Source organism: Protopterus annectens, chromosome 7.part0, assembly GCF_019279795.1.
Source record: "Protopterus annectens isolate FY-2018-M chromosome 7.part0, PAN1.0, whole genome shotgun sequence".
Classification (NCBI taxonomy): domain Eukaryota; kingdom Metazoa; phylum Chordata; order Ceratodontiformes; family Protopteridae; genus Protopterus; species Protopterus annectens.
Genome location: NC_056739.1, coordinates 1,057,364,464 through 1,057,391,478, shown reverse-complemented (window position 1 = coordinate 1,057,391,478; position 27,015 = coordinate 1,057,364,464). Strand labels below are relative to the sequence as shown.

Genomic DNA, 27,015 nt, shown 5'->3' with positions numbered 1-27,015 from the left:
TCTACCTGCGAAAACACAAACAAGGGCCCTTCTTCGATTTAAGACAGATCCTGGAAGTCATAAAACAATAAACACTTCCAATACAGTACAAAAAATATCTAGTTCTTGACATTGTGTCTGTTGCTGCACTGAAACTGAGAGATAACATCTTTTGTTTACAGCCATAAAGTAACTTAATTTCAACTATTCTTCTGAAGTTTTGTAAGATAATCTCCTTTGTTCCTGTCTCCCCTGTTAAAATATATACATTTAAACAGTTACAATAGTGTATATATATTTCTGGTCAATACTTTACAAAATATCCCTTCAGCACACATCTGTACAATATGACATAGAGTTCTAATACATCTGTAACTCAAGCATCTTACATGAAGCATGTCAACATTCATAAATGACACATAACCATTTACAAAATTCCAGACAGTTGGGCTGGCAGTATCTCCTTCTGTTACATTTTTGTATAATTCATATTAATATTCACAAATGACATATAATTATTTTCAAAATTCCATCTAGCTGAGCTGGCAGTATCTCCTTTCGTGACAGCTTATCCTAATAAAACAGTAGGACTAAGAAAAACAAAATAAATACAAAAGCAGAGCGATCACAGTATGTTGTGGGATCTATTGAGAATAGAGAACCCACACAATTAGTGAAGCAGAGCAAGGAATGAACACAACTGAAAAAGAGGACTATAAATAAGACTGGGGAAGTTATCATCTCTACAACAAAAAAATCAAAACAGTGTTAAAGAGAAGAGAGAGTGAATAGGAAGAAATCATAATATAAAAGGAAAAACTGGACAAGGTTCTATTCATGGGGGGTTCAAGACAGAGTAAGCTTGGCAAATAGATGGTATGACTTTTAGGGCAGAAATTATATATAAAAATGCAATGAAAAAGATATTATATTTTAGCAGTATATTATAAACAGTAGTGATACTTGAATGAGCCTGTAACACTGGATGGTACAAGGGAAGGCTCCCCAGCAATATTCAGCTTTAAAAGAGAGCATCAGTATTCAACAATCCTTGTTCACTTTTATTTTTATACATTTATTTGAAATTCCAGAGCAAACAATTACAAGAATTCCAAGGGAGAGCTGTGTGTATGCGAATGGGAGAAGGAGTGTGGGGCAAACACTGTGATTATAACAAAACTGCAGTCTGTTTTCCATGAAACGTCTGCTCTATGAATTCAGGTGCCAAAGTTGACCGAGACTGAACACGGTTTATTTAATGCACTGGATACTGATGAATACCCACCTGCCAGTGTCAGTCTGTGGAAGGTGGCTGTTCATCAGTATCCTGCACATTAAACCCAGTGAGCGGATCCAACCGCATTTACATTCCGATAAAGACAGATGAAAAGTGATTTGCCTGGTATTATCCAAATGGTACAACAGCCCTGATTTGATCCCTATTGGCATGTGTTTGCATTCGACCCCTACCAATGAACATGTGAGAACCGCTACAGATATATTATTAGGTTCAAACTGCAAAGCCAGTCTCCTTCTCCTTAGATAATGACTTTGACACAGAGAGAATGTATGCAGATAAAAATGCAATAAGCAGATGGCTACATACTTTGGAGCAGCACATACCCCCCCCCCACATACACAAATCTTGGTGACTACAGCCTTTGCACATACATGTAACACTCTGACTCACTGCCCATAGTTCTTCTGGTGGTTTAACATATCACTAAATCCACTGGATATGTTGGAAATGCTATTTTTGAACGGAGGCCACCCAGGAGGCCACCCAAGTGAAAAATAATTCTCTTTTCCCCCTGTTACACCTGTATCTGAGTTTTTTTAGTTAAGTTCAGATAAACAGGTGACAGCACGCTCTATCAGAAGTGCCTGTTTGGCAGAAAGTACTGTAGTAGTTTGTCTTTTTATAATCTTCCAGATAATTGTGGGTTTGTAGCAGCACATTAAATTTCTTTTAATTTGTCATGAACAAAAAACTAGGGGAACTATGTCTGCAGAATTCAATACAGCCACCTCCCCAACAAGTATCACACTGTCACTAAAATGGACCACTTGGTGACAGTGACACTTCACAGTTTAGCCATACAGTACTTCGTCCTGTAGAAGCTCTGATGGGGCACTTGCTAACAGGCTAAGGCTGCAAAGAGGCATTTTTTTTCATGATTTCTCAGCATACTTAAGCAGAATACTGCTTATTGGCTGGTGGGACCCTGGAGAATTTAAGCAGATGAGTAATCAAATAAGTCATTACTGCAGCATGAGACGATAGAGCAAGAAACATTTTCACAGTAGTCAATGTGACCAATTCACCTGAAGCCAATGTTTACACAGCCAGGTGGCTTGTACAGAGAAAAAATTGAAATGGTAAGTTTATTATGACAGGAAACTGCAAATGTAGAAGTTAAGAATTTTAATTTGTTGATGAATTTTATAATCACAAACAAATGCAATTGTTAAGGATATGAAAGTATATTAGTGGCTTGTTATGAGATCACGCATACCTGAATAACAATACAAAGGAATTAAGAGAACATGGTATTCCTTTTGGCAGTAAGTGATAATAAAAGTAATTCTTTATGTGTGTACTAATACAAATGCTATTAATGGTAGTGTTTGACCCAATGCAGAAAGGCTTTCAGGCGCTCATTTAATTAACTTTTGCTAACTGAAAAAAATATGTTTAATCCAAAGGCAGCATATAGTAATAAGAAAAACATCAACAAAGATATAAAAATAGTATAAATGAGAATAGGTATGACAATCAAATGTTGTAACAAGGGCAGACTTAAAGACTGAAAGAGGCAAAACAAACAGTGAAGCAGTTAAGCCTGAGAACATGATTATTTTGCCTTTTCATAGCACTGCATAATTCTTTGCAATCCATATTATGGAGTGGAGTGAACTGAAAACACTACTCACACCTAGTGACTTGATGTTTGGATACGGAGCAGATGAAATAAAATCAAACAGCATCTGTAATTCTCTGGCTCATTAACACTGAGCTACTGGAATGCTAACATATGGAAGCCAGGTGCAGCAGTTGTGATTTATGCCTGTGGCATACAGTTGTTGTGGTGTGAGGATGCTGCCAAAAGGCATCCGCAGAAGGATCATATTTTGCAGATATGCCAACAGAGAGATAGCCCTAATTCCAGATTTCTGCTTCAGTGTTTCCAGCTGAAATAATTCACTGCCAGAATAAAAACAGACTTGGAAAGTGACAGGTAGGCAGAAAGTTTTGAATAAATGCCAGTGAGCACTTCCTAACAAGGATTTAGTAAAGTGCAGTTAATTATTGAGGGATCATGTTCCATATTCCATGTTCATGGAAGGTTGTCACTGCAAACAAGATAAGCATTCTGTTCTGCTTATGTTCAGTAGGGCAACACATTTGCTCAGTTGCTAAGTTTAGTGCCTTACCATTGTAACTTTTGGTTGTCATCTGTGTGTAGTTTGCATGCTCTGGCTGGGTCCTTGTCAGTTTTCTTCAGGTACTCCAGTTTCCTTCCATTTTCCAAAAACATACCAGTCGATTGGCTGTTTAACTGGTCATGGGATTTACCCCTACCATTGTGCCAGGGTGGTGACTGAAAAGGGTCTCAAAAGATCACTTACTTAAAAGATAGTTAAAGGGTGACCGTACCTCAAAAGGAAGGGGTGGAATGAGTCAATGAGTGAGTGAGTGGGTCATCACAATCATCACTAATAATATTCTTTTACTTCTATATACGGATATGTATATATATATATATATATATATATATATATATATATATATATATATATATATATGGGTCCCCTTCAGTAGATCAAACGTTTATAAGTTCGAACCACATATGGCTGAGACCATATGTTCGACCTTGTAAAAGTCCGATTTGACTGAATGGAGATCTCTGTACAGAGCGCAAAGGGAAGATTTCCCATTTCCACAATATAGTGCAATCTCGGAGTTGGTATATTTAAGTAAGGGGGGTGTGGGGATGTAGGGGGGCCCCCTGCTATAGACGTTTCATTTTGTGTTTTTTGGTTTTATGTGGTTTTACTTCAGTCAGTGTTCGAACTTTTATGAGTTCGAACATATGGTCTCGGCCATATGTGGTTCGAACTAGTAAATGTTCGATCTATTGAAGTAGATCCATATGTATATGTGCATATATATATATCTATCTATATATATATATATATATATATATATATATATATATATATATAAAATATGTATGTATGTATGTGCGTTTGTGTGTGTGTGTGTGTGTGTGTGTGTGTGTGTGTGTGTGTGTGTGTGTGTGTGTGTAATTTGACCTTGATATCACAATGGTGGAGATTTCCTAGCTGAGAGGATAAGGCTTTAATGGAAAACTCAACACACTTATCTGACCAGAGGGTCTTGGTGGTCCAGCAGCAGTAACAACAAAATGCTACACTGGAGGTCTTGGGTTTGAGTCCAAAATATGAGCTAATTTCACTCTTTTACCTCTAGGATTCTAAAAGTGCCTGAGCTGATAACTTTCTCTGCTTTTGTAACTTGACTTTGGATAACTTTGGAGGGGTGGAAGGAAAGAAATAGCAGACAAGTTAGTCTGTTGCAAAAATGATTAGGGCCAAACATTAGCGACCCCACATCTGCCCACCCAAGGGTTTCCTTCAGTAAAATACCCCACCATTTTGACATCATTTTTTACTGCTACATTACACTTTCCATGACTTATTAACTGTCTTATAAATGGAAAGCTTTTGGAGCTTACTTCTTAGCATGTCCCTCAGCCTTTCATTTTTCTCAGTGCCAGTCAAATTCAGTGAGACAAAGCCACTGTCCATTGTCTTCCCATTTGCATGCCTTGTTAAATATCCACTATGTGCACTCAACCTAACAAGTACATCGGGTAAATATCCAGCAACATTTTGCCCTAGACATGTATGCAGAATCTGAAGTAGACATAAACACACACACACACACACACACACACACACACACACACACACACACACACAAAACAGTCAGACACACACACACACACACACACAGACAGTCAGACACAGACACACAGTCAGACACACACACACACACACACACACACACACACACACACACACACACACACACACACACACACACACACACAAAACACAGTGAAGAATCATTCCCTTTTCAGGTACTCAGACTACTGTCCACGAATGTTGATCTGTTTACTGGATTCTGCTTTCAGGATATGTAGAACTAAACACATTCTACTTTCTTTGAGAAACGCATTGAAATAAGGGTGACTTTCTACACTGCGGGCAGTAATAAAATAATGCCATTTCATCTGTGGCATGTTTTCTTACAAAACCGGTATAGAGAGCATTACTGAATCCTGGACAAAGTCTAATGAACCTATCCCGCATAGCAGTAGTATCAGACCTCCAGTACCTGAGCTTACAAATGGGACCTTCTCCTGATGTCAGGAAGTACAGGTAGCTGATTGCTGTCTAGTTCCTCCAGTAGGGCAAACCTTGAACCAAACTGACTCATTTGAGAATATCTGAATGGGAGTCTGTCATGCTTGGCAATGGATTCATTTGTGATCCTTTCCTTCGTATGTGAGCCTCTACGCTGGAGAATCAGCTCAGCTGTTTTACAAATACCATTATTTTACTTAGGAAATCATAATAAAATGTATGAGGACTTAAACAGCTTTTTGGAGCTATTTATGGGCACCCTGCAGAGCATACTCCCACAGCTCTCACTGACCCAAATCATAACTGAATGAACCAGACCATACCCCACTGCAAATAGACAGTGTTTTATAGATGGTCATTACTAACACCCCTGACAGTTTCTCTAATTGTTTGTCCCACCCACTGTTTTTCAGTAACTACAGTGTTATCCTGCCACCTCCCCTGTTAATAAATGCAATTTTCTAGGACCACAGTCAGTTATGGGGCTTTCAAATGTAATAGGCAACTTACTGTTTTTACAAAGCTTGCATTTATTGGCTGGTCCTTTGTCATGATACCAACAGCACTCCGCTCCCCCGTACTTACTGATAATCCTGTTACTAGTCCAAGAAAAAATACCATCCAAATACTAATCATAGAACAAGGACAGAATCAGCTCCTTAACTCACCCATCAGCAAGGTAGGGCCTTTAATACCTGGAAGAACACTTGCATTGTCTGCAAATGAAAAATGAGCAGCAAAGCACACCCAAACACTGATTTATTTAAAGGCAATATTGTAAGCAAAGCACAAACTAAGCTTTCGGCGAGCCCAGTGTCTCACCTTCTTCAGACAAAATTACAAGCCAACTAGCCTTCATTATATATGGAGTAGAATGGCAATCAATTAAGTTAATCACATCAGTATCCTATTCAATTAAGTTAAACTAATTTGATTTTTATACAATAATTTAAAAAGACATCCTACTTAACAACTTAAAACCCATAAAAACTTCACTATATTTATAAAGATGTTTTTATCTATAATTTAGCTAATCATAACAAATACCAATGACTAATAACATAAATTAAAAAAAAAAAAAAAAATATATATATATATATATATAACTATACATGTATATGAAAAAAGTGTACAACATTAATGTTAAAAACACACATAAATCACAGATAAGTATCTTCATATTGTTAAATTATGAAATCCTAGCTACTTAATAACAGTCTAAAACTATTTTCAAAACTCATACTAGTTTCAAAGCCAGATGAATTCATATAAAATATGTGATTAGGTAGACCTACAAATTCTACTTATATTCGTCTACCAAATAATGACATTAAACTTATACAAATAAAGCCCAATACCACACACCATGTCATGCATTATATTATCCTTATATATGCTTAACAGCGTAGACTATTTCCACATAAAACAGGCATGCTACAGTCAATAAATTCACCTTTTGTTAGATAATAGTTTTAAAACACAGGCAATAGAAACAAATTCATTTAAGCCTGGGTTAGTATATGCCCATTAGAAATAAATGAACTTTTTTGGCAGTTACGTACATGGGCATATACTAACCCAGGCTTAAATGAATTTGTTTCTATTGCCTGTGTTTTAAAACTATTATCTAACAAAAGGTGAATTTATTGACTGTAGCATGCCTGTTTTATGTGGAAATAGTGTACGCTGTTAAGCATATATAAGGATAATATAATGCATGACATGGTGTGTGGTATTGGGCTTTATTTGTATAAGTTTAATGTCATTATTTGGTAGATGAATATAAGTAGAATTTGTAGGTCTACCTAATCACATATTTTATATGAATTCATCTGGCTTTGAAACTAGTATGAGTTTTGAAAATAGTTTTAGACTGTTATTAAGTAGCTAGGATTTAATAATTTAACAATATGAAGATACTTATCTGTGATTTATGTGTGTTTTTAACATTAATGTTGTGCACTTTTTTCATATACATGTATAGTTATATATATATATATATATATATATATATTTTTTTTTTTTTTTAATTTATGTTATTAGACATTGGTATTTGTTATGATTAGCTAAATTATAGATAAAAACATCTTTATAAATATAGTGAAGTTTTTATGGGTTTTAAGTTGTTAAGTAGGATGTCTTTTTAAATTATTGTATAAAAATCAAATTAGTTTAACTTAATTGAATAGGATACTGATGTGATTAACTTAATTGATTGCCATTCTACTCCATATATAATGAAGGCTAGTTGGCTTGTAATTTTGTCTGAAGAAGGTGAGACACTGGGCTCGCCGAAAGCTTAGTTTGTGCTTTGCTTACAATATTGCCTTTAAATAAATCAGTGTTTGGGTGTGCTTTGCTGCTCATTTTTCGTTTCTTCTCAGTTTGTGGTTTGTTTGGTTACGTTGGATAATTGTCTGCAAATGGCTGAACTAACAGCCTGGGGGCATTACTGCACATTTCGAAACACATGCAGACATTTGGCCAACAAAGCAAAATCTGCTTTCCTAGGCAATGTCTCCTTTGGTAATCCATTAAGATTCTGGAGTGAAGTCAATCACCTGTCAGTGCAGAAAAAATCTATAACGGATATTACTCTCAGAATTAAAACCTAGCAAACAACTTCATTTACAGCTATAGCAGAGACACTTGTTGGCACTTCCTGATTATTTTGCAAAGAATATAGCCAATATATCTGCCTTTATTGCCAGCCATCTCAAAAAAATGCCCCTAACTTGTTTAAGTTTGTATTGGAATTCAATTTCCAACTTATTACACATTTTCAGACTCACAGGCAGAAAGAAGTATGTAACTCTGGTGGAATAGGTTTACTAAAGCCTGGGATGCAGTTATATCAATTCAGTATGTGTAAATTTTTAAACTTTCTCTGACCTCTGTAGTCATTCCCAGACTTATGAAAAATAGCTATCATCCTCCAGCTCTGCTGGTCAGGTGCACCTATACAGACTCCACTGCATTTCTTATCATTATCAAAAATACTCGAGAAGCGTGTGTTCTGTGCATCTGAAGGCCCATTTTCCTGGCTATGATCTTATATGTGAAAGCAATGGAGATTTTAGGGGGAAAATTGTACACCTACAATCTGGATAATACTTACCAGCTAAATTTAAAAGCATATGAATGTTGGAGAACTGATTGGGATGGTGTTTGTTGGCCTTACTTAGACTTCACATTGGAATATGTGGGCAAAACACTACTGTGGTTTCATACCTGCCATTGTGAAAGAAACTCTAGGATCAAGAGAGTGGCCACTGGTAAATACTGAGACTGCTTGTCTGTTAACTATGTGTTAATGACATATTTATGCATATCTGCATTGGCACCCTGTGCTATGTACATGACTTGGCTATCTGCTGCTCTGACCACCTGCTTCACCTAAATTTCCCAGATCTAGAATTTGTGCACAGCTGGTCTTGATTCCTTAGAATGTATATTGTGACCATTATGCCTTACCAGTTCCCAGGCAGTGATTTTCAGGACAAACACAATGCTTGGTGTGTTTCCTCTTCACTGGCTTATCAGTTACACATTGAACCACATCAATTATCAAAGACCTCAAATACCCGGAAGAATGTTTGGACCCCAGTGTGTGTACTTCTGTTTATGCATAAATAAGATTCTATTTAAAGTACAGTCTTTGATGGTCACCTGTCACAGGATGTCAAGCCTTTCAACAAAGGAGACCAAATGTACCCTGGAGTAAAGCATACTGATCTCTTCTATAGAGTACTCTGTTCTTGTCATAGCTGGGTGGTCTTCTACCAGCTGTAGAGACTCCAAGTATGCATATAGTGTAACTCTCCTACAAGGTGATGTTAAGGCATTTCCTTTGTAAAGGTCAGCCAGGATCTGATCGTTTAGTGGGATGTTCTGCCTGTGTACTTTTTTTATCTGGAATGTTGCCATTCTCTAGGAAGAACTCTTAAACCATGTACCTATCCTCAAGCTCCTCATTTCATTGCTAGCTCACTGCTGTCTTTAATGACCCTCATATTTCCTAGAATGTGGCTCAAAGTCATTCTCCATCTTTGGACAAAAATATGTATCTCTGCCTGCATAAATAATAAGCCAACCAACAGTAAGGAACTATGCCATGCTGGTAAGATGTTAAGTGTTTAATATAGCTAAGTGCAGATGCACTGAGAGTCTAGCACAGGCAGAGGTGCATGTGTTGTGACTTTCACCCCTGCTGATCACAGAGACGTGTCTTGTACATGGCTCCTGTGATTACTTTGTGGAATGTTATCTGTAAATAATGTACTTTATCAGTTTTAGTACACAATGATTATTATTTTTGACTTAAATCTCTATAACAGTGACTATTACCCGTTGTCATTCTGCATGTTGCATTCTACATTTCAGTGTTACAAGGTCATGCTGAAAAGAGCCTTGTGATTCACTCCACCAACCTAATAAATAAATGAAAACATTTCCGTAATGTAGAAGGTGTGAAACAGACTAGCAACCTAGAAGGCTGGAAGGTCTGTCATTATTCATACTTTCTTTTGCATAATTAAATAGCACTTGTTGGAAACTGTTACTGAAATCTAGGTAGCCTAAGCACAGACAGCAGTCTTATTAGTGCAGATGTTCAGGTTAAAGTGAATTCTAAGTACAGGTACATAATGCATATTATACCATGGCTTGCTTAATGATTCAGTAAGCAGCTACAGTATGTATCACCATGGTAATTTCTTATATTCCTGCTGAAGTACTGGTTTTCAGTAATGGAACAGAAGAACAGTTCCATTACTGAAAGGGTTTCCACAACATCAGTTCACAAAGTGCCCCAGGACAACGGCTATGGAGCACATTGTTAAAAGAAAATAAACACATAAAACTGCAGAATTATCCCCATTAAAATGTGTTGAGTGCATCAAGTTACTCCTTGTCTTACAGTCATTTCTTTGTGAGTTTATTTGATTAGAGAGAAGCGTTGGAAGTTCAGGCTTGACCACTGAAGTAAAGAGCTGTTCCATCACAAAGTGAATGGTTTTGCATGAAAGGAACATCCCTTTTTCCATTTACTTTTAAACTGCTTCATCTGTTCAATTTTCAAATGAATCCAGATCTAGCAGGAGAAAAGCAGAAGGGAAACTGGATCATACAGCAGCGTGATTATTATGTTATGGTTAGAGGACCTTCAGCCAAGTTATTATCTTTAGCTGTTTAGTTTTTGGGGGTTTTTTGCATACTATGTAATGCTGTTACTTACTGTACTCCTGCAAAATGATTTATCCAGGGTAGGTTGACATGCAGAGCAATTTGATCCCTAGGGAATTATGTCTGTTATGTGCTGCAGTTTTATTCTGTATCTTCAAAAAAAAATGCAACCTCTGCAATTATCACTGTTTAATGGTTGTTATATTGCACTGGTGTGTTTTCAGTTTTTACCTTGAACTGTGCTATTAAAAAGTGCCTTGCATCACATTATATGCTTTTGGACAGCAGCCATAAAAACAACAGTCCTAAACAAATGAAATGTTTTTCTAATAAGTCTTCTTCCTCAAACCATTTAAAAAAAGAAAACGACAAATCAATAAAACTGTTTAAAAATGATGGATCAAGGCATAATAGCAATAATTAGTGGAGAGGTTGCAGGCTGTGCCTTAGTTACCCCCTTGTGTGTTCAATTAGACCCCTCAGGCTTCACCCTCATTGTCTAACTATAGCACTTCTGGGTAAGTGCTGCAGTAGCCACACCCCCACCATTAATTATTGCTTAATTATGACTGGACACACGGAAATGCAGATGGTCATTTACATAGACAAATTTGCAGAACCCATGTAATCTGTTCAAAATTAGTCCTTCAGATTTTGAAAGCTGTTTCTCCCTTTTGAGTGGGCTGTGGGTCAGAAAGGAAGCTTTTTCTTTTTTATTAAAAAGAGGATGGTTTCCTTATGCATTCTACTCTTTAATTCATTTTCCTGCCAAACTGCAATACAGTGTGCATAGTGACCTACTCTTAGAGCCTGATCGTTAAACAGGGAGAGTACAGAAGCAGTGAGAGTTGAGCCTTGTTGTAAAAGCAGCTGTGCTGTCCTTTGAAAACTTCCATCATCATTTCTGTGAAAAGGTTTCATGGTCAGTTAACAGAATTAACTGCTGGTAATAAGATTTTTGTATTAAGGCCTTGGCGGATTATAACCATGATCAGGTTAATGCATACCATGCATTCTTTAGTACCTTAATATTTGCTAAATACTTTTTCTGTGCCATATGTTTAGAATATGTCATTTTTTTCTCCTGTTCAGGATTGGCTTCTCTGCCTTGTGCCGCTAATTACCAGCATGGGCACCAGTTCCCAGGCAAACAGAAAATGAGATAACAAGTTGTCGGTACATTAATTGCTTTCTTCTCTTCTCTTCAATATGTTCTTCAGGTTTGCAGTTCTAGAACCAGAGACATTAGATGGAGGAGGGAATTACATTAAAAAGACAAGCTACAGTTTTGCTTTTATGCTGATGTTGATGAACCTATGAACAGAACAGGTCTTACTGTCAAAAATATTTTATTAAAAGGCTTTAGAAAGAAAAAAATACTACCATTTCAAAATGTGTATGATAATGTTAGTGGTTAGTAAACATGTTTCCAACATGTACAAAATATCGGATATTTAAGAAAGCATTAAGAGACACAGTTCAGACCTGTAAAACCTGGCAAGTTGTTCTTAACATCTGAAGTCACTGCTTGAGAATACATTTCATCTTTCTGATATCTTCATATGAGGTACTGTGGTAGTTAGGAATATGTACAAAGAGCAGTGTGAAGGTTATGAGCCAAGATCATTTTAACTACATAGGCCTGGTCCATGCAGAGGTCTGTACATTAAAAGCAGTTTATATTATTGCTATATAATAAGAGAATAGTACAACATGTAGCCAGAAGATGTCATGTCATACAGCCACAAAGTTGTTAGCAGTACAGATGAAGGTGCTGTGCCATATACCTAGAATATAGCATGCTATTTAACCACAAGATGTTATGCCAAATAAGCTGTGAACATGTTTACCAGACAGTAGTGTGCAGTATAATTAGAATATAGCATGCTATCTAAACAGACGGTAGCATGTCATCTATGTGAAAAGGGGGAGTGACGCATTATAAAATAAGCTGTGTCCTGTAAATAGAAAGTGGGAATGTAAGTGAGAACTCATGTGCCGTCTAACTAAAACAGTTATGTTGTATTTAAGTAGAACACTCGCATACTTCTAAGTGGAGCATTCATGTACCATCTAAATGGAAAAAGTCATGTACCTCTGACTGGAACATTCATGTACCATTTAACTTTAACTGGAGCAGTCATATACCATCTAGCTAGTAAAGTTCCATTCCCCATAACTGAAACAATCAATTACCATCTAAAAATAGACGCTCATGTGCCATCTAACAGGAAGAGGCAGTTACCATCTAAACGGAACACTCCTGTAGTATCTAAATGAAACAGTCTCATACCATCTAACTGGAACACTCGTACCAATTAAATGGAAGTTAGTGTAGCTGCCTTTTTACAGGTACAGTATATTTTCTATAAGGTGTCCCAGTTTCTATACCTGTGTATGCCATGATTCATTATCATTGTGTGTCCCAAGTCTCTAGTCTATAACTTCTCATACTTTGTGCCTATGAACCTCCATCAAATAATAGAAAAGTCTTTGAACTTCCATGAAATGTGATTAAAGTATTTAAGGTCCTCCTATAAGAGGCCCTCCCACAAACAGAAAACAACCACACACACACAATATTGAAATAATTTGGCACACTAAGTTACTCTTTTAGTATTGGTTTACAGTCACACACATTGATTGATTATTATCCTATATTTAGCCTCACCTCACATAAAAATAATAATTTTGAATAGTTAATGTTTTAAATACACATTTTCACATATACTTCGGGCCTCCCCAGAGAGGTTGGCATCATCATTTGAAAAATACTGCTCTAATCACGTTTGTGTTTTGATCATTGTAGGCTGTTTTGCTGTGAGGATGCAAGGTCTATATGTAAGATTCTCATGATGGATAGTGTCCCATCACAGAGTTGCCTTCAAATAGGAAAGTTTATGGAGAGTTCCCATCATATCAAGTGTCCTTTCTTAGATGCAAGTTAAAAGATGAACCTTTGTTATTCACTTATGCATGCAAGCACTAATTACAACTTTCTGCAAGAGTGTGTGATGGGAAAATTAAAAATACTATATATGTCATTTATTTCCATAATTAACAAGTACTAGCTCTGGGGTGGCAGATACTGACTAATACAAAGGAGAACTACCTCAGAAATGAAACCAAAGTGTAGCCAAAATGATGCAAGACGAAGAATGAAGAAAACAACAGCATTGCATTAAATCTTAATAAAAAGCACAACAAAACTACAAAGTATTAATTCAATACACTTTATTTGCAGTAATGGTAAGACTGTCAAAAGATCCTAGTGCCCCACTCTTACAGCTTTTCAGTGAATAAGAACAATTCTTTAGCATAACTTTTAAAGTCAATTTTTTTGGCAAATACTCATAAACCTGAAACATAAATAAACATTCAAAAGTGATGTTATCATTGCAAATCCTTTAACTCAGTTTAATCATTTAAATCTGTACACCACAATGTCATACATTTAAATAGTGTCACTTATGCCTTGAATTTTAAGTAACTTTAAAGATACTTTAGCTCCATAAATTGTTCTAGAAGCATAAAGTCAAAGTGTGGTGTTAATCAGTTTTATTCATTTGACTGTTCAGGTAGGGGAACTGGGCCACAGGGGTCCATTTCCAGCTACAACTCAGTTACATAGTTAGTTGTAGTGCAGGAGTAGTAACATTACAGGACTGATGAGCAAAAAGTTCACAATGTTGAATTGTAAGGCCTGCTTACATAGTTAGTAGTAGAAATACACATGTAGTAACATAACGGCACCTATGAACAGAAACTTCACAGTGTTGAATTACAGGATCTGATTACATAGTAACAGTACAAAAGTAGTAACATTACTGTACCAGTGAAATGAAACTTCACAGTGTTGAATTACAGGATCTGATTACATAGTAACAGTACAAAAGTAGTAACATTACTGTACCAATGAACTAAAACTTCACAGTGTTGAATTACAGGATCTGATTACATAGTAACAGTACAAAAGTAGTAACATTACTGTACCAATGAACTGAAACTTCACAGTGTTGAATTACAGGATCTGATTACATATTAACAGTACAAAACTAGTAACATTACTGTACCAATGAACTGAAACTTGACAGTGTTGAATTACAGGATCTGATTACATAGTAACAGTACAAAAGTAGTAACATTACTGTACCAATGAACTGAAACTTCACAGTGTTGAATTACAGGATGTGATTACATAGTAACAGTACAAAAGTAGTAACATTACTGTACCAATGAACATTAACTTCACAGTGTTGAATTTCAGGATCTGATTACATAGTAACAGTACAAAAGTAGTAACATTACTGTACCAATGAACTGAAACTTCACAGTGTTGAATTACAGGATCTGATTACATAGTAACAGTACAAAAGTAGTAACATTACTGTACCAGTGAACTGAAACTTGACAGTGTTGAATTACAGGATCTGATTACATAGTAACAGTACAAAAGTAGTAACATTACTCTACCAAGGAACATAAAAATTACAATGTTGAATTATATGCATGATAAGATTGAAGGGAGTCTATGCAGTAAATTTAGACTGGAATGACAGCATAATGAGGCATGCACCTAAGTTCATTTCCACAGGTATTACTAAAAAGTTATGTGCTGGAGGTGGGATGTGTGTATTACGGAAGGTTAACTGTTATTATGTAAGAACCATGCTAGAAGTGGTCATGCACGTGTGATGGGCATGTCTGTTAACAGTTTAAGGATCTTATGTGTGATTCTTGATAGAGTGAAACCTTTAGTGTAATTAAAGGGAATATGTATTCATGGTTTAATGTGGCTGTCTTGGTAAAAGTAGGATGCAAAACCTGACTTAAAATTAATAATAAAGGTAATCTGATGCAGTCAAAAAATGCTTGCAGTAGATTGCTGCATTAATCAGAGCCAGCCATGGATGAAATGTATGTCTTTTTGAATATGAAGCGCAGAAGGGATGAGAAGAAAGTTAACTGCAATGGATATAAGTTGCCATATTTTAAAGAAATGCAAAATGGTACACATGGGAAAATAAAAACCCAGGGGAAAAGTTCAGGTTTGGAGAAGCTGTAGTTACAACAGAAGTGGAAAGAGACCAGACCAAATTTATATCAAATGCCATAAATGTAAGATTCAGTGTGAAGCCAGCTCTTTAAGACTGGGAGGCATCCTCCTGATCTGCCAGTGGCCCAGTTAGTTGTGGGGTTAGTCAGGAAGGGAGAGGAATGAAGACTTGTTTGCCTGCTTGTCAATTTCAGTGGGATGGGGATACAAAGGAAGGATGAATCCTGCTAATGGACATCCAGTGAACAGCAATGACTTACTTAGTAGGAGGAGTGTTCAGGTTATAAGGGGTAAGTCAGGGCTACCCTTGCATGAGTAAGTGACATTCATCATGCAGGTCTATTATACACCCATCTGTTGGGGCAGCAGTGAGTGCATGCTGGAAAGAGAAGGTCCAAACAAAACAATCTCTGAGGCCTCCATTGCCATGAAATCTGCTTTTTCCTTACAAAGCAAAAAAACTGTCTCATTGTATGATAGGGGTGCAAATGACCCAATAAGGTATGCATAAATAAGTAAATAAGCAAACAAGCAATACGAGTAACATGAAGAAAGACCAGTGAGGAATTGTGGTATGTAAATAAGAGTCATTAGCAGTAGACAGAGCTGTTATTCATCCATTTAGGTACATTTTGAGATCAGGTCTGATATAATGAATGCAGTTACCAGATCAGGTTTCTGATGAGTTTAAACATTTCATAGCAAGGAGGTCACTAGACTGTTGAATTGTCTGTACTTGTAGCTGTATGACGGTTGTAAGAATGAAATGTAGTAGATATACTGACAAGGAAAGGATGGCGGAAGGGAGTGAGGAACATCGTGTAAATGTTAAAGTATCACAGGAAAATCGATAGAGTCTGGGACTGCGACAGTCTTAGAAAAATAGGTACCTGCGGATATGAGGACACAGTTTTAACTTAAAATGTGGAAGAAACAAAGGCAGTGTTAAAAGACTTTTTTTAAGGAAATAGAGGGTTAAGTACACAAAACATTCTTCCTAAAATATGGTATAGCTCACAGAAAGTGAGGTGACTCAGGAATTATTTGGCACAGAACTGAGTCACTGCTTATATAGATGGACGTGGGAGTTCAATAAAGGTGTTGATTAATTAATATGAATTTGCTTTAACACTCATGGAAATGCCACATTAGGTGGGCCAGAAAATATTTTATCTGCCATCAAAGCCAGAATTTATTTAAATACTGTTCATACTTCTCTCTGTAAGCCTTCCTCCAAGCATAGACTCAAGAGCAACTGTTAGCTTAAACAGGGCTGTTTGGCAGGACTTCATGTTAAATCTATGTAGGGCATTGTCTTGTCGTCGCTTGAGGGACCCTCTTAATTTAGGGGCATCGTTGTCTTTACAACTTGTGTTCGATCATGTGTAATTGGAATTTTTTGTATGTGTTTCTGTCTTACCATTTGAAGGATTTATTTTTCTGCTTCCAGAATGTAATTAATTGAATTCTAGTATAACACCTTAAAAAATTTAAATAAATAAGTAAAATTATTACTAAAGTAACATATCTTCCTCAGAGTATCTCACTTAACACATGTGCTGTTATTCTTCTGTACCTGCCCCACTGCTAGTTAAGGGGTGGCAGTTATTTACATGATTTTGAACAGGTTTCCACTTTCCACCATCCCAGAATCAGGTCTGTGGACTACAGAGATAGAGCCCCTAGTGTAATAACTGATGCCCCTGAATACAATGACGGAGGTTAGATTACTGACTCCACAGAAACAGAGCCCCTAGTATAATAACTGATGTCCCTGAATATGATGTCAGAGGTTAGATTACTGACTCCACAGAGACAGAGCCCCTAGTGTAATAACTGATGCCCCTGAATGTGATGACAGAGGTTAGATTACCAACTCCACAGAGACAGAGCCCCTAGTGTAATAACTGATGCCCCTGAATACAATGACGGAGGTTAGATTACTGACTCCACAGAAACAGAGCCTCTAGTATAATAATTGATGTCCCTGAATATGATGTCAGAGGTTAGATTACCGACTCCACAGAGATAGAGCCCTTAGTGTAATAACTGATGCCCCTGAATACGATGATAGAGGTTAGATTACAGAGTCCAGTACCAGAAGAGCTGACTGGGGAATTGGGGATGTAAAAGAGTTGTGCCTGCACATCTGCACTGGGTGAAGAACATTGTCGTGCACATTTCTGGTGGCCTTGGTGGAGACTGGAGAAATGGAAGTGCGGTACTTGTTCCAAGGGAATGGGAATGCATTTGTATAAGAGACAGTCCTACACCATGCCCAAACAAGGTCTGTGGATCTGCCAAACTATGCATGCCTGAGATGTTAGAACTTAGGGTAGAAGCCCCCAGTTCCCTGTGATGGATAGCAGCACCACTCACACTGTTCGACCCTCAACCCTAGGAGGAACCAATGAGCTATAGGGCTGTTGCTTCTGAGGAGAATGAACTGATTTGTTGGACAAAGTGGGAATAGGGCTTGATGGTCAAAAACTTGGGATAAGAGTTCAAATTAAAGTAAAAAAATAAAATGGTTTGCACCCTTTGCACCAAACAAATGTACCACTTTTTCCCCTCAGGGCTACTCAAAAGGATTTATTGTAGCATTATTGCTTCTAATGGGGAAATAGCTAAAATGGGAGTTGTTTAGACTGTTCTGACTGTTCTGGAAAGTTCATATGCAGTTGTTTGCGTGGAATCATGCTCTGAACCTATTTCATGTCAGTAAATACAAAACAACAGACAGATTATGTAGTCTGCTGTGATACGATTTATATCTGCGACTGATTGGTTACTCTACATTAATCTCTTTATAACCAGAATTTTTGTGTTCTCAAAACCATCTGTAGCCATCTATAATCAGTTTTTCCTCTAAGTGTATGGCCTTATTTACAGTTCTCCAACAAATTCATATTTGTTTTTGTGTTTTCTTGCAGACCTTATTCAGAGCGGGAGGATCATTCCTCTTATTCTTAATGCAGGAGATTTGCACTCAATAATTCTTGATGAAGATGGGAAGCGACTTTATGCAGCAACGAAAGATTACCTAATTTCTACAAACCTACACAGAATCAACACTACTTTAAAAAAGGTATGAAATGAAAGAAATTACTACAGGATAGGTTTAGGGTATAGTGGTTAAAGAATTCATTCAGGTTACTCATTAGTGAATGTCAGGAAAAGCAAGGCAAATACCAGGTTTTGAGGGGCTGATTTGTTTACTAGATTTCAAAGAGTACCAATTTTTTTTTTTTTAAGAGTTGTTTTGAAAGTTTGTAACTTAAATGGCTTAAAAAAAAACTTTCTTAACTTTGAGATGGATTGCATATTGTGAAAGAGATAGTTGCATGCAAGCCAGGAATACTAACTGAAGTGTAAAAGGCCGTGAAATCTGGAGCATTATGACACTGCTGCAAAAAATCTGGAATATTAATCAGATGTAGTGTTGCACAGAATGCATAGCATAGGGAAGGTAATTTGGCAGTTGGGTTAAGACTACAAGCTCCGAAAAAACTTTATCCTATAGCCTTATGTTTCATTCCATCAATTTCCGCTTGCAACTGGTGTGATTCTCAGAGGGTCATTTAACCAGGCACTATTATTTGGACACCCCTGAAAATGACATATGTCCAGTGGGCTTACCTATCTAACTAAAAGGTGTCTAGTCAATAAATATATTGTGTAAATGATGGGTTCAGTGTAAGGAAACAAAACAGCAAACTTACAATGATAGATAGGGGTTCCGTCTTGTTTTAGGGGAGGAGGGCTTGGCATAATAGTTAAGGTCTTTATCTCAAAGATATAAAATGCAAGGTTTGATTCTGACATCTGGTTAGTGGCTAGGCTTATATTAGGGTTCCTATTATGTAAGCAAACACTTAAAGTTGCGAATGCTGTTTAATTGAGCTCATTTACCCAAAATGGCGAAATTCTGAAAGTACAGAACAGCGATTTTTTTTCCCAGGGAAAAAAAAAAATCACTGGGCTGTTTTCGGGACTTTACCATTTCCTCCACTGTGGTGCAATTTTGGAGGTGTGTCTGGATTTTTTTTTTTTTTTTTTTTTTTTTACGGATCAGCGATTTTTTTTTCCCTGGGAAAAAATGTCTGATCCATGTGTTCAGCATTTTTGATTTTCGAAGTGTTTGGGTCGATTATACAGCGTTTGCAATTTCAAGCATCCACCGACCCTTATAATAGTCTGCAGACTGATAGCCTAGTATTTGCCTATGAGCCTATGATCATACACAGACAGACAGACAGACAAACAGACACACAGAGACTACCATAGATGATCACACAATGCAAAACTAAGAATAATGGTTGCATCAGTAATGTCAATCACCAACAATAAGCTTTTGGGCTGTTTGTGTATGTCTGTCACCACACTAGTTAGTCAAGCTACCCATAGTAAGTTGTCACGAATGCTGAGCTGCACTATCCCTAGTAAACCCATTGCCAGCAGCACACAGACAGCTGACAAGATCATATCATTATGCTGTCTTTGTTATGTATACATCCAACAATATCCTTACAAATGGTCTGTGAAGGGGAACATTACTGTAGCCCTTGTGTACATTGATGCTTGTTTCTACAGCTTATATATTTTTGCAGTCTGTCCTTTGAACCTGGATTGTTTATAAAACCTAGAGAATGATATACAGCAGTTTAGAAGTAATAGATACACCAGTCAAGACTGTCTAGTGCTGAACTATTTTTTCTTTTATTCCATTCCTTCAACCATGACCAGAGCTAGGCAGGACCCAGAAATGAGTGATGGTTAAACGTCAGTTGTATAAGACATTTCACTGTGCAGATATGTAGCTGGTCCTTACCTTTTCAGGACTCAGCTAATCCAGAAGCAAGGTGAAGTGATAGACAGCATCATATTTAAAGATGGGATCCAGTCCCTATGAGTGAAGAGCAGCACAGTATCTTTTAGCAGAGCAATGATTGGATGGAGAGCAGCACAGTATCTTTTAGCAGAGCAATGATTGGATGGAGAGCAGCACAGTATCTTTTAGCAGAGTAATGATTGGATGGAGAGCAGTCCACTCCTTTATGACTGACAGCTGGTTGGTTATGTAACTTAATTATACTTTTGAAGGGATAACAGGTGTATTTCATTACTCAAAGGATTACAAGCCCTAATGTATGTTTTAAAAATATGATGGCTACCTTTTTGTCACAGAGAACTGCATGCAGTCCTGTACTGATGATTTCTTCATTCTCTTGGGGGTAAAATGGATGTACATAATGTTATATCACATGCTTTTCTCCCATGTTTTTTTTTTTTTTTGATGGGAGCATTTATGATTCATTTTTCTTCTTTTCTCCCAGCTTACTGTACAATTTAGGGACAAGACATACAGTCACTGTTTTAACTGTATGACGGATGTGAGAATTATCAAAGTTCTTACACAGATGGACAGAGTATGGCCCACTCTGAGTGATATACCGCAGAGCTGTTGTCTTTTTATAAACCTCTCCTCATTTGCAACAGTTAAGCCTTCACATCCAGTATGCTTATTGTATGTAACAGCTTGTTGTACCTGCTAACACTTAACAATGTCTGGAGTACTCACGCTTATCAGCAGAGACACACTTTTGGTCACAAGAAGTACTTTGGAGTAAAGGCAATTTATTGAAGTGGGAGGGGGTTAAAGCTACTAGGTTGCTGCTTGATAGTTACATTACCTGCGATGAGTACCCAGAATTTTGAATTTCTGTTTTGCACAATAGCTTAACTGCAATACTGCGGTGGTGGTGCTGCAGTAGCGTTGTCGCCTCACAGTAAGACGTTGTCCTGTTCGATTCTCAGCTAAAGCATCTTCTGTGCAGAGACATGCGTGAATGGGCATACCTTCATTGAAGGTTGTGCGTCAGAGCTGGCAACTCAGCATGTAAAAATCTACTGCCAATTATTAGCGGACCAGAGTTCCGCTGTGGCGACCCCTAACTGGGAAAAGCCGAAAGATACAACAACAACAACAATAGCTTAACTGCAAAAGATTTCCAGTTATGCTATCATGGGAATGTAACTATTGTGAAACTTAATACTTGCAAATAAATTCTTCAAAACCTGTATACAAAGCTTCCTTGTTACAGCTCTGTTTAGGTCAGTATAGACTTATAATGTACTTTGTACTTTTTGACAAAGATCCGTTATTGTTTTTCTTGATTAATTTGCAGGACAGCATTTACTGGTGGCTGGGAGTGATCTAGCAAGCTGTGGGGCTACATGATCTGATGCAGCCAGTAAGTGTGCCATTAAGGCACGTGTCAGCACCAAACATACAAACCCATGCAATCTTCCAGATAGTTGCCAGATTCAGACTGGTGGAAAGGATGGACAATATCAGGTCCAAATAAGGATTATCCTCTCTTAGATGAACTGATATAATAAAAAATCTAGATAGTTATGTATGGAGACAACTGATGCTTTATTTGGAAATGCTACAATTCTAATTCTTTCATTAGGTACAAACAGTCACGCAAGAGTAGTGGAGGATGTCCACTTAGTTCAGCTTCCAAAGAAGACTTCAGACAGATTGTTTATAGCTGAGTTGTTGGGTCGCAATTGCAGGTAGAGAGTCAACCAGAGCAAATGGTTAAGACACTGTTACCTACAAGCATCAAAAGAACTAACATCAAGAGTAAACCATATTAGGATGAGAACAATAACTAGAATGGAGATGCAGGATAGTGCTGATAAAGAAAAAGTGCTGTTAACTGATCAGGATCTTCAGCTTATCCTTACAAAAGAGAAACTGGCAAAGTAGGTGGGCAAAGTGGCCCTCAGCTAACATCAGAACTGGTATTAGAAACTAAGAATAGAAAATTATATAAGTAAGATTTATCACAGTGATAAAAAACAATGCAACTTTGTGCCAATTGTGGGCCCCAAGGGCAAGGCTAGGTATAGTGAATGTGTATATAGCCGGCTTTAGGCACCAGTGAACCCTGCGGTCGCTGGGGGCCCCATGTTACTTGGGGGCCCCCAACCACAGCAAGTTATCTCACCTTGATATTTTGTAACAAGTCTGTCAAGCCAACAAAAGCTAGTATATCAATCGTGTGCACTTAATAAACCAGGTGGGTAATAATGCTTAGTTATATCTCCTTTAAAATTCAAAAATGCCTTTGGTTATAGTAACAATGTTTTATCAATCAAGAGCCTTCACAATTCCATTAAATATTTTACCATTAACTTGGCGCCCATGGCTTAGTTAAACCCTGATGGCATCATTCTCTACACTAAAACTAACAACATAGCCAGCTTTAGGTACCTGCAGTATCTGTGGTTGCAAGGGTGCCCCCTTAATCATCCTTCACTGTGTGGGGGCCCCACAAAAGCTGCTGCTATTTGGGGAAATGAGGAGAAGAAAATGTATTAATTTCCTGATTATTCTCTTTAACCTGAACAGGGCTGTGCTATGACTCTGTTAGGATAAAGCTGATAAAGAACATGAGCAAGGTAAGCACTAGGGAGATCAGCAGCCCAGTGTGACCAGTGTCCATGCATGCCTTGGATTTTAAGAAGAGCTAACACTTCTGATATTCAGGGATGGTTTTCTCTTTTAGGGAGTTTTATAAATACTTGCAGAATACCAGATACTGTAACTCTCAACTTCTTCACTGAAGAATTCAGCACAATACCAATAATAGCAGAATAAAGGCTCGAAATCAGGAACACATTTTAAATATTACTTTGATTCAGTGAAAAGGTTAATAGAATAATACCTTTTGTATCAACATGATTTTCTGGACATTAAATATAAAACTCTAATGTCTGCATTTATTGACTGTCTGTAACCCTGAATGATTTAACAAGCAAATCAAAGATGTTACAAAGGAGAAAACAAAATTATGAGCAAAATCAGGGAAGGTTTATGAAATTAGGTTCAGTGAGAGTTTTGCATTATTCCTCACTAAGGTAAATAAAAGTGACCCATCCCTGCTTCTATTTGACTACTGCTTAACAGCAGTCACTGATCTGGTGTGCTGGTACCAGTGTTGTACAATGTATTGCTGAAAAAAGTACAAAACTAATATTGCTATGGCTTATGCTTGAGTGTGCGTGTGTGTGTGTGTGTGTGTGTGTGTGTGTGTGTGTGTGTGTGTGTGTGTGTGTGTGTGTGTGTGTGTGTGTGTGTGTGTGTGTGTGTGTGTGTGTGTGTGTGTGTGTGTGTGTGTGTGTGTGTGTGTGTGTAAAAATGTCAGTGAGTTTTATCTGTGCACACACACAATAATGCCAGTATATATACGTTATTCTTCTGAGTGTCAGTAAATAATGTAGCTAACAAGAAATTATATTTTAAAAGTAAGGCGTAACATATATCCCAGAACATTCAGACACTTAAATCTTCTAAAACACTGGGGACCCTTACTCCCCAGACTGTATAAATGGATACAAAGGGCTCCCTTAATCATCCGTGACTGTGTGGGGGCCCCACAGATGCTGTTGTTTGAGGAAAGATGAGGAGAAAAATATTTATTAATTTTCTGATTATGTTCTTTAACCTGAACAGGGCTGTGATATGACCCTGTTAGCATAATGTTGATAATGGCCTGCTGTCAACTGCACCCATCCTAAAAGTAGCCCAGCTCGGATGACTGTGTACAGAAAGGTGCTGTAGGTTATATGGGGGGGGGGTTGTGGTGTTAATCCTCACAGTCAGATCTCAGAGGTGTGCACATGAGGTCATTAAAGCTTGCGTTTGGGCTGAGGACAGTGTGGTCATTAATTCTTTTACTTTTCTCACATACCTCAGAGGTGTACAAAGAAGGTTACTACAACTTGTGTAGGAGCAACAAAGTAGAATTTGTTACTGTAATCATTATTTTTTTCACTTTCCTCACAATCACACTTAGGACACATATACAGGTAGCTGCCTTTGACAGTTTGAATTGAGGAGTGAGGAGGCATACTGTGTATATGCATATCAGCGGTCCCTTGAAATACATGACTGTGGTAATTTGAACCTCTACCATCATCCCAATCTAACATCAGGGGGATGCAAAAGCTGTCTTTTGGGGGGAATTGGGAGCAGGCAATTCCCAGATAGGACCTGTGTATCCAGACAACAAAGGGTTGTTAGTTTATTTTGAGCTACTGTTTTGTCATCTTTGAACATTAAGCCTTTAATACAACTTATGTCTTCCTTGAAAGAAAAAAATAAAACTGAAATTCTTTTCTTATTTCCTAAACGGTTATTACTGTACTGTCTTGCTCAGAAAATGTATGTTGAAAGGATGCAATGAAAACTAAAGCTGAACAGCAACACAATTTCTTTACTTAGTCATAATTTCTGTTCATGCCTTTATTGGATGAAAAGGTGTGTAAAAAGAAAAAAAAACTTTAAAATATGCTTCAGAGCATATAGAAAGTTATAGCTTCTTGAAAAAGGTGAAAAGTAAGGCAAAATGTGAGAAAAGGAAGAAAAAAGTAATGTGCATGGTATGGGGAGCCCAAGATGGGGAGGGGGACAGGGGAAGACTGGAGGCTATTGTGTGTAATGGGGGTGGGATCTGAAACAGTAGGCCTAAGATGCCATTTCACCTAAGTTTAGACCTGTACATAGAGTTGCTACAATATATCATTGCTGCAACTAAATGCCAATAACTGTAAATGTCCCTTTGTGAGTTGGGCCAAGACAGTGTACTACACAAGTCTTGTAATGTAAGAATATTGTAGCAAAGGATCAGTCTGTGCATACTACTCCTTAAAGTTTGCAGCATGAACTAAAAAGTTTAGGAAGGGTGGCAGTGACAGGATGATACGTAGACTGGACATGCCTAGGGGGCCCCCAGCTTTACATCTGCTGGGGGCCCCCAAAATGCTAACACCGTATGGATGTTTTTGAGGTAGGTAGAAACTGTGGCCCCCAAATTAAAAACAATGCTGACCCAGAGAAGGTGTACAAAGCTACACGCCCCCACACTAACTGACTGAAGGTCACGAGTGAACTTTAAGCTTGGGAGGTAGAGATATTCTCCCTAAGTGGTAATACTGCATAAGTGGAAGGCAAAGGGTAGAGAGAAACAAGGGTAGTAGTCCAAGGGGATCAATAAAGTATTTGGAAATACTTATGCAGGGTAATGAGATGAAAAAAATGGTACAAGAACTGAAGAGGGAAAATAAATATGTAGAATGTGAATAGAGTAATGCATTGAGAGTGAGTGAGATATAAGGGAAGAAAGAGCTGAACCAGATATTTGTAAGAACAAAGTATTGCAACAGGTTTAAGGACACAGATATGAAGGACTTGCCACAGGGTAACTAGGGAGACTGATGGCTTACAGGTTAAGGACTGCATAGTGACTGCACAGTGTTAATAACTTAATTGTGTCAGACTGCAGGGAATTTAATGCAGCTTTTTAACTGATATCAGAGCTAATGCTATACGTAGGGAAAGACCTTCCTCCACAAATGAAGCAGGAGGACTTAAAAGAAATAATCATTAAGAAACTGTGATGAGAAGCTTAACACATGAAGAGCTACTGGGGAGCCTGTAGAGCAAATGCCTTAATTTCTGTTTTTATTTGATTTAACCAGATAGTCATAGATCAAATGATTGCACTTGGTGAGACACAAAACTTAAACACTTGCGCTCTTGTGGTTAACACTTGCCACAACTATAGTACTGCTTGCAGAGTTAGGGCCATGTGTAACAGAGCCAGAGCTCACAAAGAGTAACATTTAAAAGGCATTTTTCCTTAATGCTCACCATTCAGTTTGGTAAGACTGCTCAGCTGTCCTATGTGGAGTTGCTGTATTTTGCATGCTGATCACTGCTACTACAGAGAAGTTTGAGCCGTAAAACAGTACATTGTTAACACATTCAGACAAGATACAGACATTGTTCAACAACTGTTATGACTTCCGCTGTGTTTTTATTTATAACCTTAAACTTTAAATTGACATCATAGCTGCTATACTTATATACTGGGTAATCAACACAGGGCAATTAGAAATTCTGTAGAGCAAATTATAAGGCCCGTCATACCAGATGCACTGCAAGATCCCATGTAGTTCTGAAAGTGTCTATTTATTAACCCCCTCCCCCGTTATTCCTGCCCTGTTTCTTATCCTAGCATCCAGAGATAGGGAACAAATTGACTAATAAGACTCTGTTAGCTAAGGAGAACTATCTGGGGTTGGGTATGTTAGATAAGGAGAACTATCCATGGCTTGTATAGGCCGGTATGTGGCTAAGGGGAAAAAAAGGTTAAACATACATATTAAAAAGTATTTTTTCAATGTACCAAAGGTGTCACAAATATTAAATGAATGGTGGTATTTAAAATATTGCTGAATGAAGTCTATTGATGAGGTAAAGCCAT

The 27,015-nt window shown here is 37.5% G+C and overlaps 1 protein-coding gene across 1 annotated transcript in view; it reads left to right on the top strand.

Annotated features, from left to right (window-relative positions):
- The window catches only part of LOC122806852 (semaphorin-3A-like), a 1,149,356-nt gene that overhangs the window by 270,737 nt on the left and 851,604 nt on the right, over positions 1 to 27,015 (top strand). Inside the window, exon 2 of the mRNA XM_044077612.1 lies at positions 18,607 to 18,761. Within this exon, the coding sequence (XP_043933547.1) occupies positions 18,607 to 18,761 (155 nt within the window). The remainder of the gene's footprint in view (positions 1 to 18,606; positions 18,762 to 27,015) is intronic.